We start from the raw sequence: 13,497 nt of genomic DNA, 5'->3' as shown, positions 1-13,497 counted from the left end.
CAAGTATAAAACTGAAGGTGTTTTACATCCTCTACATGCTGCTGTCATGACAACAATAACATTTAAACTAAAATGAAACATGAGCTTCAGTCTTGTATGACTTGACTGTTGGTTTTTGTTGTTATTTAATGTTTAGTTATTGAAGCTGAAGTTGTCAGAGAGACAGTGATGGACAGAAAACCTGTGAGCTGCAGCAGCAAGAGCACAATCAGCAGAGTGAAGTGTGACAGCGTCAGGGTGTAACGACCACGCTGTTCATCTTAATGAACGGGTTCAGGGGTCAGGCTTGTTCTGATTGGATGTTACCAGCCACACAGCTGAGGATGAGTCAGTGATTGTGAAGCATGTTGAAAACAGCTGAGACCAATCAGCTGAAACAAGCCGACTTCAGCGCTCTGCCTTAAAGCTTTTTGATAAACTTCATTAAAAGCTTCTCATAAATATCACATTATAAAGCAACACGTAATGATTACAGGCCAGAAAACATGTGATGCAACATGTGATGTCAAACAGGAAACGGTACAAAGAAGCAGCTCAGATTAAAAAGCTGCAGGTTCAAAACAACTTGAATCAAATGTTAAAGTTCTCTGTGTGTTCAGTGTCTTTTTCAATACGACCACTAGGAGGCACCAGAGTCAGACACTTTGAATTTGATACATACTGGCTGTAAAATGACTCACTATGGTGGACAGACCTTCCTGCAGTATTACTGCTGGAGCAGCAGTCACTTCCTGTCTAAAGAGGTTCAGGTTCATCATGATGAGGAGATGAGATCTTTTTTAAAACACACAGACAGTTCCAACAGTCATTCATGACTTCAGTAAGTGTTGAACTCGTCCAGACCTACAAATATTTGGGAACTGTGTTTGATGACAGATTGAGATTTAGTGACAGTACAGATGTGAAAAGGGCTCAACAGCGTCTGAGCTGCAAACTAAACTCCTTTAGATAGAATATTGATGTTTTATTCCTTTTATTGAAAGTATTTTAACTGCTGGTTTACAGAACCGACTGCAACATGTTGTTAACCTCAGCTGTGAAATTATTGACAAAACACAAAGATCTCTTACAGTTTCATACTGACCAGTCCTCTAATCTCGTAGGGTTCATGAGATTTTCCTCTAAAAAGCTCCATGAGACTAAAGAGCATTCGTCAAGCCAAGCCATGACAGGACGTAGCTGAAAGGACTGATGGTAACTTTTAAAGTCCGCCCTGATCTTTGGATCTCAGCAGTACTGATCATTTGAATTACAGATGTTATCCCAAATATATTTACTCACTAGTTTATCCATCCAAACCTGGTAGTCCACTGGGGGAGAGAGCTGAATCATGCAGGGCTGAACATTCATTTTAATTGCAGATATGTGAGTCTGTAAAGAAGCAGGCAGCTTGGTCCAACTTGCAAGATCATCTTTAACTTCCTTAAACATTTTTTTCATGTACACATACGTATATTTTATGTACAATGGTTTTAAGCCCATTTTTCACCAGTGAAAATTAGCATTAACGTTATCACAGTTAACTATAGACTGTAAATGCTCCATGCTAACCAAGCTAGCAGCTAGCGTTAGGGTCAGTTCCACAATTCTCATCACTTCTGGCTCCAAGAATCCAAGATGGACTGTGGCTGGTGCTTTGATGTTCCCTCTGTCCCCCTGCCGAGACCCTCGTAAGAACTCCTCCATGTCTTTATAAACTAACACTGTTCACCGCTCAGAGTGACCTTGAAAGTGGTGAGGTAAATCAGGGAGGATGTGACGCCCTTCTCACGTAGAGTCATCTGCATGCAGGAGAATGCTTTCACCGCTGGCTTGTATGAACATTGCACTCAGCATAAAAATGCAGGGTTTTGCCAGCAACCCGGACGGGGACATGTTTCATTGTCTTACAGGCACCTTTCAGTATAGCATTATGATCTCAATGCCTGAGCAGACGCAGGGTCATTGTCTGTGGGATGCACTATGCTAACCAAGCTAGCAGCTAGATTAGGGTCAGCTCCACCCTCTCATCCAAGTATGGTCACTTCTCATCACTTCAGGTTCCAAAAGTCCCAGATGACGACGGTAAAAATGGCAAACTCAAAGCTTCAAAATAAGAGTCCATAAACCAATGGGTGACGTCACAGTGGCTACGTCCATTATTGTGTTCAACTGGGACTGGGGAACTGCCAACAGGACTGCGAAGGCCCGCGAAGGCTTGGCCTGCAACCCAGGGTTTCCTGTGAGATGAGAAAGCACAAAAAACTCCAGGGAAGAAGCAAACTTAGTGACATGCATTGATGTTACATGAATGCATGCAGATGGAGAGGGGGAGGAGGAGAGAGGAGCTCAGTGCATCATGGGAAGTCCCCCACCAGTCTAGGCCTATAGCAACATAACTAAGGGCTGATCCAAGGTGAGCCTGGTCCGCCCTAACTATAAGCTTTATCAAAAAGGAAAGTTTTAAGCCTACTCTTAAACATAGAGAGGGTGTCTGCACCCCTGACCGAATCTGGAAGATGGTTCCACAGGAGAGGAGCCTGATAGCTGATGGCTCTGCCTCCCATTCTACTTTTAAATACTGTAGGAACCACCAGTAAGCCTGCATTCTGGGAGCGCAGTGTTCTAGTGGGATAATACGGTACTATGAGCTCTTCAAGATATGATTGTGCCTGACCATTAAGGGCTTTGTAAGTTAGGAGAAGGATTTTAAATTCTATACTAGATTTTACAGGAAGCCAATGTAGCAAAGCTAAAATGGGAGAAATGTGATCTCTCTAGTTTTAGTCAGTGCACATGCAGCTGCATTTTGGACCAGCTGGAGAGTCTTTAGAGACTTGTTAGGGCAGCCTGATAGTAAGGAATTGCAATAATCCAGCCTAGAAGTAACAAATGTGTGGACTAGTGTTTCTGCATCTTTTTGGGACAAGATGTGCCTGATTTTTGCGATATTACGTAAGTGAAAAAAGGCAGTCTTTGAAATTTGATTTATGTGGGAGTTAAAGGACATATCCTTATCAATGATAACTCACAGATTCCTTATGGTGGTGTTGGAGGCCAGGGTAATGCCATCCAGAGTAGCTATATCATTAGATAATGTGTTTCTAAGGTGTTTAGGGCCAAGCACAATAACTTCAGTTTTATCTGAGTTTAGTAGTAGAAAATTGGAGGTCATCCAGGTCTTTATGTCCTTAAGGCATGTTTGGAGTTTGTTTAACTGATTGGTTTCATCAGGCTTCATTGATAAATATAATTGGGTATCATCTGCATAACAATGAAAATTTATGGAGTATTTCCTAAAGGAAGCATATACAAGGTGAATAGTATTGGTCCAAGTACAGAACCTTGTGGAACTCTGTGTCTAACTTTTGCCTTCATGGAGGATTCATCATTAACATGTACAAACTGAAGTCGGTGTGATAAATAGGACTGAAACCAGCTTAATGCAGTTCCTTTAATGCCAATTAAATGTTCCAGTCTCTGCAAAAGGATGTGATGGTCAGTTGTGTCGAATGCGGCACTAAGATCTAGCAGGACAAGAATGGAGACAAATCCTTTGTCCGATGCAGTTAGGAGGTCATTTGTGACTTTCACCAGTGCTGTCTCTGTGCTGTGATGCGCTCTAAATCTATAGGTCTATAATTGGCTAAAATGCCTGAATCAAGAGTAGGCTTCTTAAGAAGAGGTTTAATTACAGCTACTTTAAAGGACTGTGGTACTTAGCCTGTTACTAAAGACAGATTGATCATATCTAGTAAAGAAGTGCTAACTAAGGGTAAGGCTTCGTTAAGCAACCAGTTTGATGGTTTAGCTGAACAAATCATTGAAGTTAGTTCAGAACAGTCGATTCGAGAAAAACAGTCCAAATATATGTCAGGATTTACAGCTGTTTCTAAGATTCCCGTGTTTGGGGAGAAATTGGTGCCTGTTGAGGGCAGGAGGTGATGAATTTTGCCTCTAATAGTTAGAATTTTATCATTAAAGAAGCTCATAAAGTCATTACTACTTCTGTCTTCCTATATGTTTTAAGACTAATCTTGCCAGACTAAGCGAGATTCTTCCACTTTGGTGGAACGCCAAATCCTCTCCAATTTTTGCGATGTTTGCTTTAATTTGCGGGTTTGGGAGTTATACCATGGAGCTAACCTCTTATGTTTTATTATCTTCCTTTTTAAGGGGGCGATAGAGTCGAGTGTTATTCGTAATGAGCCTGCAGCACTATCAACAAGATTATCAATTTGGGAGGGACTAAAGTTAACATAAGAGTCCTCTGTAGTATTGAGACATGGCATTGAATTCAGTACTGATGGAATTGCTTCCTAAAATTTAGCTACAGCACTATCAGATAGACATCTAGTGAAGACATTTTTGTCTAATGGTGTGTAATCCAGTAATAGGAATTCAAAAGGTATTAAAAAATGATCTGATAAAATACGAATTTGTGGAAAAATTATTAAATGTTCAATTTCAATCCCATAAGTCAGAACAAGGTCGAGGGTGTGGTTAAGACAGTGAGTGGGATTATTTACACACTGAGAGAAGCCAATTGAGTCTAATAATGAGATAAACGCAGTGCTGAAACTATCATTATCGACGTCCACATGAATATTAAAATCACCTACTATAATTACTTTATCTGTACTAAGGACTAAATTTGATAAAAACTCAGAATTCAGAGTACAGACCAGCAGGATGGTTCATTATAACATATGGAACTGGCTGTAAAGTTTTCCACATTGGGTGAGAGATATTAAGAACAAGGCTTTTGAATGAGTTATAATTAAATTTAGGTCTAGGGTTGATGATTAGGCTTGAGTTGAAAATGGCTGCAACTCCACCTCCTCCGCCAGTATCTCGAGGAATGTGAGTATTAATATGACTGGGGGGAGTGGATTCATTTAGGCTGACATATTCTTCATGACACAGCCAGGTTTCAGTAAGACAAAAAAAATCAATATGATGATCTGAGATTAAATCGTTCACTAATACGGCGTTAGATGACAGAGATCTAATGTTCAAGAGTCCACATTTAATTATCTTATTTTGTTGTGCTATTGCAGTAGTGGTTTAAATTTTTATTCGATTTTTATGAATGACTCTTCTTTTGTTTACTTTGGATTTAATTGATTTAAGTGGTCGGGTATGTCATGTATTCTTTATTCAGATTCTGGTGCTGCAGGTTGTCAGAAGTCAGCTGTGCTTCTCTGGCCTCAGCTCTGAAGTCCAATCCCTCCCATCTGAGAATGCTGGAGTTGATTAACAATAAGCTGCAGGATTCAGGAGTGAAGCAGCTGTCTGATTTTCTGGAGAGTCCACACTGTAGACTGGAGACTCTGAGGTCAGACACCGCTTTAAGTTCTGTGCTGAGATTAATATGATATAAAAGTTGTGGTGACACTAAACTGCAGATTTAAATCTGATATTATGCTGATCCACACTGAGTATCTTAAGGCTGCATTCACACCAAATCAGGCGGTGCGGCGTACAGCCGCAGGGTCGACCAGAGGTGTGTGGGTTTGTGGGCATGTTTATTTGTGCTCTACAATGTAACTGCTGTGAAACAATCAGAGAATAATCTTTTTTCCCTCTCTTCATTCACTCTCTAGCTCGACCATAGCCGCTTTCTCTCTCTCTTTCTCTCGTCTTTTTTAAAATGTGTCGGGAAGCCGACAGCAAAGTCTAACTTTACTAACGTCATCAAGCGAAGAAAAATGTCCTCCCCTCATCCTAGTAACATCTTTGTCCACCCTCATGGCAGTGTTTACAACTCTTGTCAGTCTGATCTCCTGCTGTGAATGGCCACTGCAGCCTTCAGCCGCAGTGACGTCGGGTTGTGTTTCTCCAAAAGTTGACTCTGGCTCAACTTTCCGGCCACAGTCCGGTGCGGCGCCACAGCGGCCAAAACGGCTGCAGCCGAGCTGCACTACCCCCATTCAAGTGAATGAAACAACTGGTGTTTTCGCCGCACCGCCTGATTTGGTGTGAATGCAGCCTAATGGAAAAGTCTATTTTCTTCTTCAGTGGTTTAGTCCATTGACTGTGTCAGAGCAATGTTGAGCTGCACATTTAAAACCTTCATATAACAAAAAAATCCTACATTGGATAATTCACTCTGAACCTCTTAAACTCTGTTTTTTGTCTTTTGTATTTGACAGTTTTTAACCTGCATCCTGTTGGGTTCAGGTGTTTGGAGCTTCCATCTTCTAAACTTTAGGGCTGGACAATAAAAACGCAGCGCGTCTTCTCCGGTCTGCCCACTGGACTGGTAAAATTAAAATAAAGGATAAAATCTTGTGATAAAATGTTCAGTGATGTAGCAGTTATAATTTAAAAAAATTATATCAAATGAGAAAAAACAATACAGCCTCTGTGCTCCCAAGTCTCAACTGACGGAAAAAAACAGGCTGCAGTCATGAAACTTTGAAAGTCCTGCTGACTGTCAAGAAAAATAAATGGAAAAATCTTGTCCAAGTACACGAATCGATAAATTAATTTTCTTGACTATTTTACAAACTGCCGCGAGACTGGCTTGTCATCTGTCATGCACATCCAAATATTTAATAGATTAATAGATTTTCCGATCAATTGCGATTCTTATTTGAATGATCAATAAACAATTCCTGAAATCCAGAGATTAATCTTTACATTTGTGCCTTTTCTGAGTAAACATGTGTACATGTGCACTGTGTTGCATGTATGCAGTGGTAACTTTTTGTAAATGGTTCAGTTAGAGCAGCATGATGTGTAAAATGTCGACTTTGTGGAAATCGAGGTATTACGACACGCAAAAAAATCTTATTTTAAGCTAAAAAGTAATGTTGTTGCTAGCTGCTATATTAGCTGCCTTGAGTCACGAGAGTCCCGTAAACCGTGATGTGATTAGTTTCAGTCTGTGGACGCGACACAGTTTACAGGACTGTCGTGACTCAGGATGGTCTACCGACTCTGGCCATCTCATAGGGGATCTAGAGATCACATCTACAAGAGGAAAGACTCCACACACTGATTTGAGTGCTCGGTTTGTGTTTGTTAACGAGAATTTATCTCTGACTGCAAGATGTGAAACTCTGGATGTGGAATGAACAGTGTGCAGAATTTACTACATTCAGTCTGTCTCTACCTACTGGGGAGCTAACGCCAGCCGGCAGCTGTCTACAGGTATCAGACTAATGTCTTGTTAACACAAATACAAACACAGCAGATTAACTAAGGAGCAGACTTTCAGTTTCTGCTGTTTGTGCTCAAAGTGATAGAGTTGAATTAGCATGTACTGACATATAGGCAGAAATATGTGTCACTAGAAACTAAATTGGAATCATTTATATTTTAATTTGAATTGCTCAACTTTAATAATTGCAGTGAAAAACTGAATTTGAATCATATAATTTGAATTTGTATTGTTTAACTTGAATAATTGCATTAAAAACAGAATCTAAACAATATATTTTGAATTTGAATTTATTAATTTGGAACTGTACTCCAATAAATTTGAAATTGAATGTAATATTATGAAATTGAATTCAGTTGCTCTGAAACTGTATTTGATCCTTGCTGAAAATTCAATATTCTTTATACATCTACATTCAGTTTTCACAATCCAAATACAGCTCTTGCAATTCAATTTCAGTTTACCGAGACACACATCAGTGTTCAGTGTCAAGCTTATTAATTAATTATTAATTAAATAATTTAGTTCCAAACTAATAAATTCAATTTCAAAATACACTATTCAGATTCAGTTTTTCAATGCAATTATTCAAGTTAAACAATAGAAATTCAAATTATGTGATTCAAATTCAGTTTCTGTAATGCAATTATTCAAGTTGAGTGATTGAAATGCAAATATAAATGAGTCAAATTCAGTTTCTAGTGACACATATTTCTGCCCATACTGACAGTCCATATATTGCTTTATGGGATAGCATTTATGTTTTTTAAATGTGCATAATGATGAAGCCCTTGCAAGTGATGCAGGTCTTTTATTTTTCTTGCTCAACTGTTTTGCATATGTAGACTGTGAAAAATATAGATGTGTCATGTTTTAGTCTTATTTTTACTTGTGTTTGGCTGCACAACATGAGTTTGTATAGATGGAGTCACTGATGGAGCTGCAGAGTTTAAGAGGTGAAGTCACTACATCTTTGCTGAAGTAGCAGCATGTTGTTATTAATACTGATGAGAGCTCTTTTTCACTGCTTGTATTTAACTCAGGTTCAGGTGTTTGGAGTGTCAATTTTCTAAAATTCTACATTCTAAACCTTCAGCTTTGAACAGATTATTTCAAGCATGAACTTTGTCTTCTGAAGTGGCATCATTTATTCTTTATTCAGATTGAGTCTCTGCATTTTGTCAGAGATCAGCTGTGCTTCTCTGGCCTCAGCTTTGAGGTCCAACCCCTCCCATCTGAGAGAGCTATAGCTGAGAGGAAACAAGTTGCAGGATTCAGGAGTGAAGCTGCTGTGTGATTTTCTGGAGAGTCCACACTGTAGAATGAAGACTCTAGGGTCAGACACCATTTTTTACCTCTTTGCTGAGATTAATATGTGAAAGTTGTGGTGACACTAAACTGCAGACATAAAGCTGATATTATGCTGAATCACAATGAGTACCTTAATGGTAAAGCCTATTTTCCTATTTTCCCAAAATTTATCCTGACATATTTGGTATCTTTGTAAACTTTTGGTTGTTGAGTAGAATCTGAAATAAATTTCTGTTGGTTTTTTACTTGTGGTTGGCTGCATAATATGAGTTTGTATACATGGAGTCGGTGGTGGAACTGCAAAGTTTAAAAGGTGAAGTCAATACATCTTTGTTGAAGAAGCAGGAAGTTGTCATTAATATTAATGAGAGCTCTTTTTCACTGTTTGTGTTTAACATAAATGCAACATTCTAAACTGTCTTCAGCTCTGAACAGATTATGAAACATTGAATGATTTCAAGCAGGAACATTTTCTTCTAAAGTGACATCATGTATTCTTTATTTAGATTGAGGGACTGCAGGTTGTCAGAGATCAGCTGTGCTTCTCTGGCCTCAGCTCTGAAGTCCAACCCCTCCCATCTGAGAGAGCTGCAGTTGAGTCTCAACAAGCTGCAGGATTCAGGAGTGAAGCTGCTGTGTGATTTTCTGGAGAGTCCACAATGTAGCCTGGAGACTCTGAGGTCAGTGGAGAGTCAGTCCATGCTGGTTTCAGCAGTATTGTACTTGGGATTTATGCTTTTTAAATGTGCATAATGATGAAGCCCTTGCAAGTGATGCAGGTCTTTTATTATTTTTGCTCAGCTGTTTTGCACAGATTTGAAAAAATATAAATGTGACGTTTTAGTCTATTTGCATTTTTGCTGCAAACATGATATTGTATAGATGGCGTCACTGGTGGGGCTGCAGAGTTGTCTTTATTGAAGTAGCAGCATGTTGTCATTAATATTAATGAGAGCTTTTTTTCATTGTTTGTATCTTAACCTGCATCCTGATGGGTTCAGGTGTTCAGAGTTTCCATTTTCTAAACTTCTACATTCTAAACTTCTTCAGCTCTGAGCAGATTATGAAAAACTGAATGATTTCAAGCAGGAACATTGTCCTCTATTCTATTCAGATTGAGGGACTGCAGTTTGTCAGAGATCAGCTGTGCTTCTCTGGCCTCAGCTCTGAAGTCCAACCCCTGTCATCTGAGAGAGCTGGAGTTGACTGACAACAATCTGCAGGATTCAGACATGAAGCTGCTGTCTGATCTTAAGGAGAGTCCACAATGTAGACTGGAGATTCTGAGGTCAGTAGAGAGTCAGTCTGTGCTGGTTTCAGTATTGTATTAAACACAGTTAGTATCAAAGCAAATATCCAGTATTTCCTGGTGAACCTCAAACCTCCAACCTGGCTGCTTTCCTCAGTGAAGCTGTGAGAGGACAATGGTGACAGGCTTCAGGATTGGACAGAAAGACAGAGAGAGAGAGAGAGAGAGAGAGAGAGAGAGAGAGAGAGAGAGAGAACAGTCAGCTAATCAGATCAATCAATCAATCAATCAATCAATCTTTATTTATATAGCGCCATATCACAACAGAAGTCATCTCAAGGCACTTTTCACATAGAGCAGGTCAAGACCGTACTCTTTAATTTACAGAGACCCAACAAGCCAGAAGCTTATTGTGATCATGTGTTTGAGTTGATCTGAGGACAAGTGTTATTGTGTTCATGTCTGCAGGAAATAAAGCTGGTTTAGATAGAGACAGTGGTCCTCATCATCAAACTGTTGTACCATCAAATCTGATATGAGGTGTTTGATCTCTCATTTCAACATTAAAGAATTGATCAGTTCATCTTTGTCAGAGCTCTAAGATCAGTCTGACTGAAGCCTGCAAATCACTGGCTCTGATTTCACAGAGCCATCATTATGTTTAGTGACCATGTGGTCTTTATACAGACCAGAAACTCTGCTGAAGTCCAGGAATCACAGCAGATGTTTAGCTGAGAGCTCTGACTGATTTTCATGTGATGATTTAACAGCAGGAAAGATCTTCAAATCCCACAGAAACTCTGTAGCTTTTAAACTTTTATAACAGTTCACATGTATCAACAGTAAATCCATCAGTATGTGTTCATGACTCAGTATTCATGTGTTCATGAGCAGTATTTTTCTTCTGTGTACTTCAGTGAAATCTGCAGAGTAAACAGACTTGATGCCAAAATTCTTTGCAGGTCTGTGAGCTTGGAGCTCAGTGTGTTCACTCCAACACATTAACATGAGAACTGGCTACCTGCTAAAGGAAGCTGGCTATGCTGCACAGCAGTTCCACCTCTGGTCTGAACAGGACTGAAGTCCCTGCTGCTCTCTATCCTGGATGTGCTGCATCACTGACTGACGGATGAAATGAGTCTCACTAAACACTGATTTGTGACCTCTGTTGTTTCTTCTTCTCTCATCAGCTGGAAGTGGTGATCTCTGTAAGAGTGTGAGTGAACATCCAGAGCTGTGTGTTGTGAGAAGATCAGCTGTATCCTGATGATCCAGAGAGGCTGAAGCAGCAGCAGCTGCTGTGTGTAGAGAGGCTCTGACTGGGCCATGTTACTGGGAGGTAGAGTGGAGAGGAGAGCTTCATCCAGCAGTGACTGACAGGAATCAGAGGAAGTGGAGATGACTCTCAGTGCTGCAGTCTGAACTGATCTGAGAACAGCTCCGCTGTCAGATACAATGTCAAGTCCACAATTATCTCTCTGTGTTCCTCTGGATCTGATAGACACAGACACTCCTCCACCCTCCAAATCTCTTTCTTTTTTGATCCATTCAGATCATCTAAAACCAAAGTGATTCTGTAGATAAGTTTGGTTTGTGACAACACATATCTTAATTTACAGTAAATTAAATGACCTGCTTTAATAACTTCATTGCTTTCAGATTCACTCTGTGGAATAATGTAGAATTGTAGTACATTTCCACAATATATCTCTATAAACAGTTGGGGAAGTTGACATTAAAAAGCAGCATCCAGCCTGCATGTATAAAGTTACCTCTCTAAAGTTCTGGTTATTACCACCAAAATGCTAGATAAATCTAGACTTTTCACTCATAGTTTAATACATAAGCAATCATTTATAACACAGAAACAAGATGATAAAACCTCTAGAGAGTGAGGATTGCATCAAAGCTTCACTGAGGTTTCTTAACTGATTTGTTTGGATTTTTCTCACAGTGAATATCAGAAAAGTTTAATAATTTTGTGTTGTTTGACAAAAAGTAACAAGAAAAAAGGTAGTCAAAAGTATAGACTGCAAACTCAAGTATCATTGTTATTAGTGTAATATTATATCTGTCAAACTGATCGAGTTATTGCCGAAACCCGAACTAAATAAAAGATAATTCAGGTGAAAATCATCTGTAAGTTTGTTATTATGAACGACTCCTCTCACATACTTGTCATCTTTTGATCCATTGTTAAGGTAAAATATTAATTAGAGCAGCTTTTATAAATAAATAAAATATGAATAACTTGTGAAAATAATACAAAGGTATGAACTCCAAACTTTAGTGTCATTGTTAGATCCACACTGAATAGCTGTTAATTTCCATATTGTATCTTGGAGGTTGGTGTCAGAATGCAGAAGGCAGCCTGCATGTATCATTCTAATTAGTACTAGTTTATATTTCTTTATACTTGTTCATTTTTCCTCTGTATTTTTATGTTCATATTTTAGGAGTCTATTATTACTGTATTGGTAATTGGTAATATAAGACAGGGTTTTTTTCCTGAAAATTAGCCTGAAAAGTGGGGTCGTCTTTTATTTGAGGTCTAGAATTTTAAATATCTGTGTAAGTATACATTCTCAACAACAAATGGCACTAAAAATCTGTAAAACAAGTGCTTCCCTCCTGACTGAAACGATTCACCATCCCTCACATCCCAACTAGTCTACAGTGCCAGGGGGCCTGAAAGGTGGAAAGAGACAGTGATCTCACACAAAGTAGGCCGGAGCGTCATTCGAGCGAAATACGGTATATTCTGTAACAGATTGCATTACTTGCAGAAACCAGTATGCATTTAGCCATCTGGTGAAGTAACTACACTATAATGAGTATTAGGAGTGTTTTTTATTATTGATCAATGATTCAGTCATTTTTATTTTATGAATAAATATGAAAAGATACTGTTGGTGCTTTCATTCTTGTTCCACTGGTTGTTTTCCTGATCTGCTGTATTCAAAAAAAAATTGACATTGTGGGTGTATGTGATGTGCTGTTGTGTGTAGCTTTGTATTTTGTATTTTGTATGGTGTGTTCTGTGTGTTTTTTGCTTTGTACTGTTTGTTGTTGTGCTGTTGTATGTTTTGATTGTGGGGGACTGCTGATGTAAATTAGCTTTGAGCTAACTCTGCATCTTTTATGTGCTGCTGATGAAGAGATACATTAGAGACACACACTAATGAGGTTTATGGTGTGTGTGTGTGTGTGTGTGTGTGTGTGTGTGTGTGTGTGTGTGTGTGTGTGTGTGTGTGTGCATGTGCTGCCCTCTGCTGTTCAGGTCTGAACCAGTCTGCTGACATGACACTGTGACACTTAAAAATACACCTAAAAATAAAACAGAAATACAGAAAATGCAGAATATAAAAGTCCTCCTCTACTCAGAAACATGTATCTTCTTTTTCCTACAGTTGGATATTGTTCTCTGTGCTGAATGATGTTTGTGCAGAGTTTGTTTTCACATTCATCTGCTGAAGGGCGAAAGTTTCTCTGAGTTTACCTTAAATCTCAGTTTAACATGTGTACCTACAAGCAGGATTTCTGACATCACAACTAGTTTGGAGCCAATCGTGGTCCAGTATGCAATTTACATGAGTGTGATGTGGAAACATGAAGCCTCCACTGCACAAACACTGAGAATGGACTTTACAGTGAAGCAGGATACATCTTGTGTGTTGATGTGCTCATATTAATAGATTATGGATTTTTTAGTGGCAAATTTCTAACTTGGTAATTTAAGTTTTTTGTGTAAAAAACATATCCACTATTATTCTAATGTGTCTATGTCTTA

At 39.0% G+C, this 13,497-nt stretch overlaps 2 protein-coding genes across 2 annotated transcripts in view; both read left to right on the top strand.

Moving 5' to 3' along the window:
• The window catches only part of LOC137185221 (CMRF35-like molecule 9), a 46,365-nt gene that overhangs the window by 11,006 nt on the left and 21,862 nt on the right, over positions 1-13,497 (top strand). The gene's annotated exons all lie outside the window — the stretch shown is intronic.
• LOC137185219 (NACHT, LRR and PYD domains-containing protein 12-like) lies at positions 4,677-13,095 on the top strand. Its single transcript, XM_067593562.1, is given in 5 exon segments — positions 4,677-5,317; positions 8,310-8,483; positions 8,965-9,138; positions 9,573-9,746; positions 10,898-13,095. Coding segments are annotated over 5 exon segments (726 nt in total). The 5' UTR covers positions 4,677-5,126; the 3' UTR covers positions 10,911-13,095.

The sequence above is a fragment of the Thunnus thynnus genome, chromosome 6 (assembly GCF_963924715.1).
Source record: "Thunnus thynnus chromosome 6, fThuThy2.1, whole genome shotgun sequence".
Taxonomy (NCBI): Eukaryota; Metazoa; Chordata; class Actinopteri; order Scombriformes; family Scombridae; genus Thunnus; species Thunnus thynnus.
The sequence above is the reverse complement of the archived record's forward strand: the minus strand, read 5'-3'. Positions and strand labels throughout refer to the sequence as shown.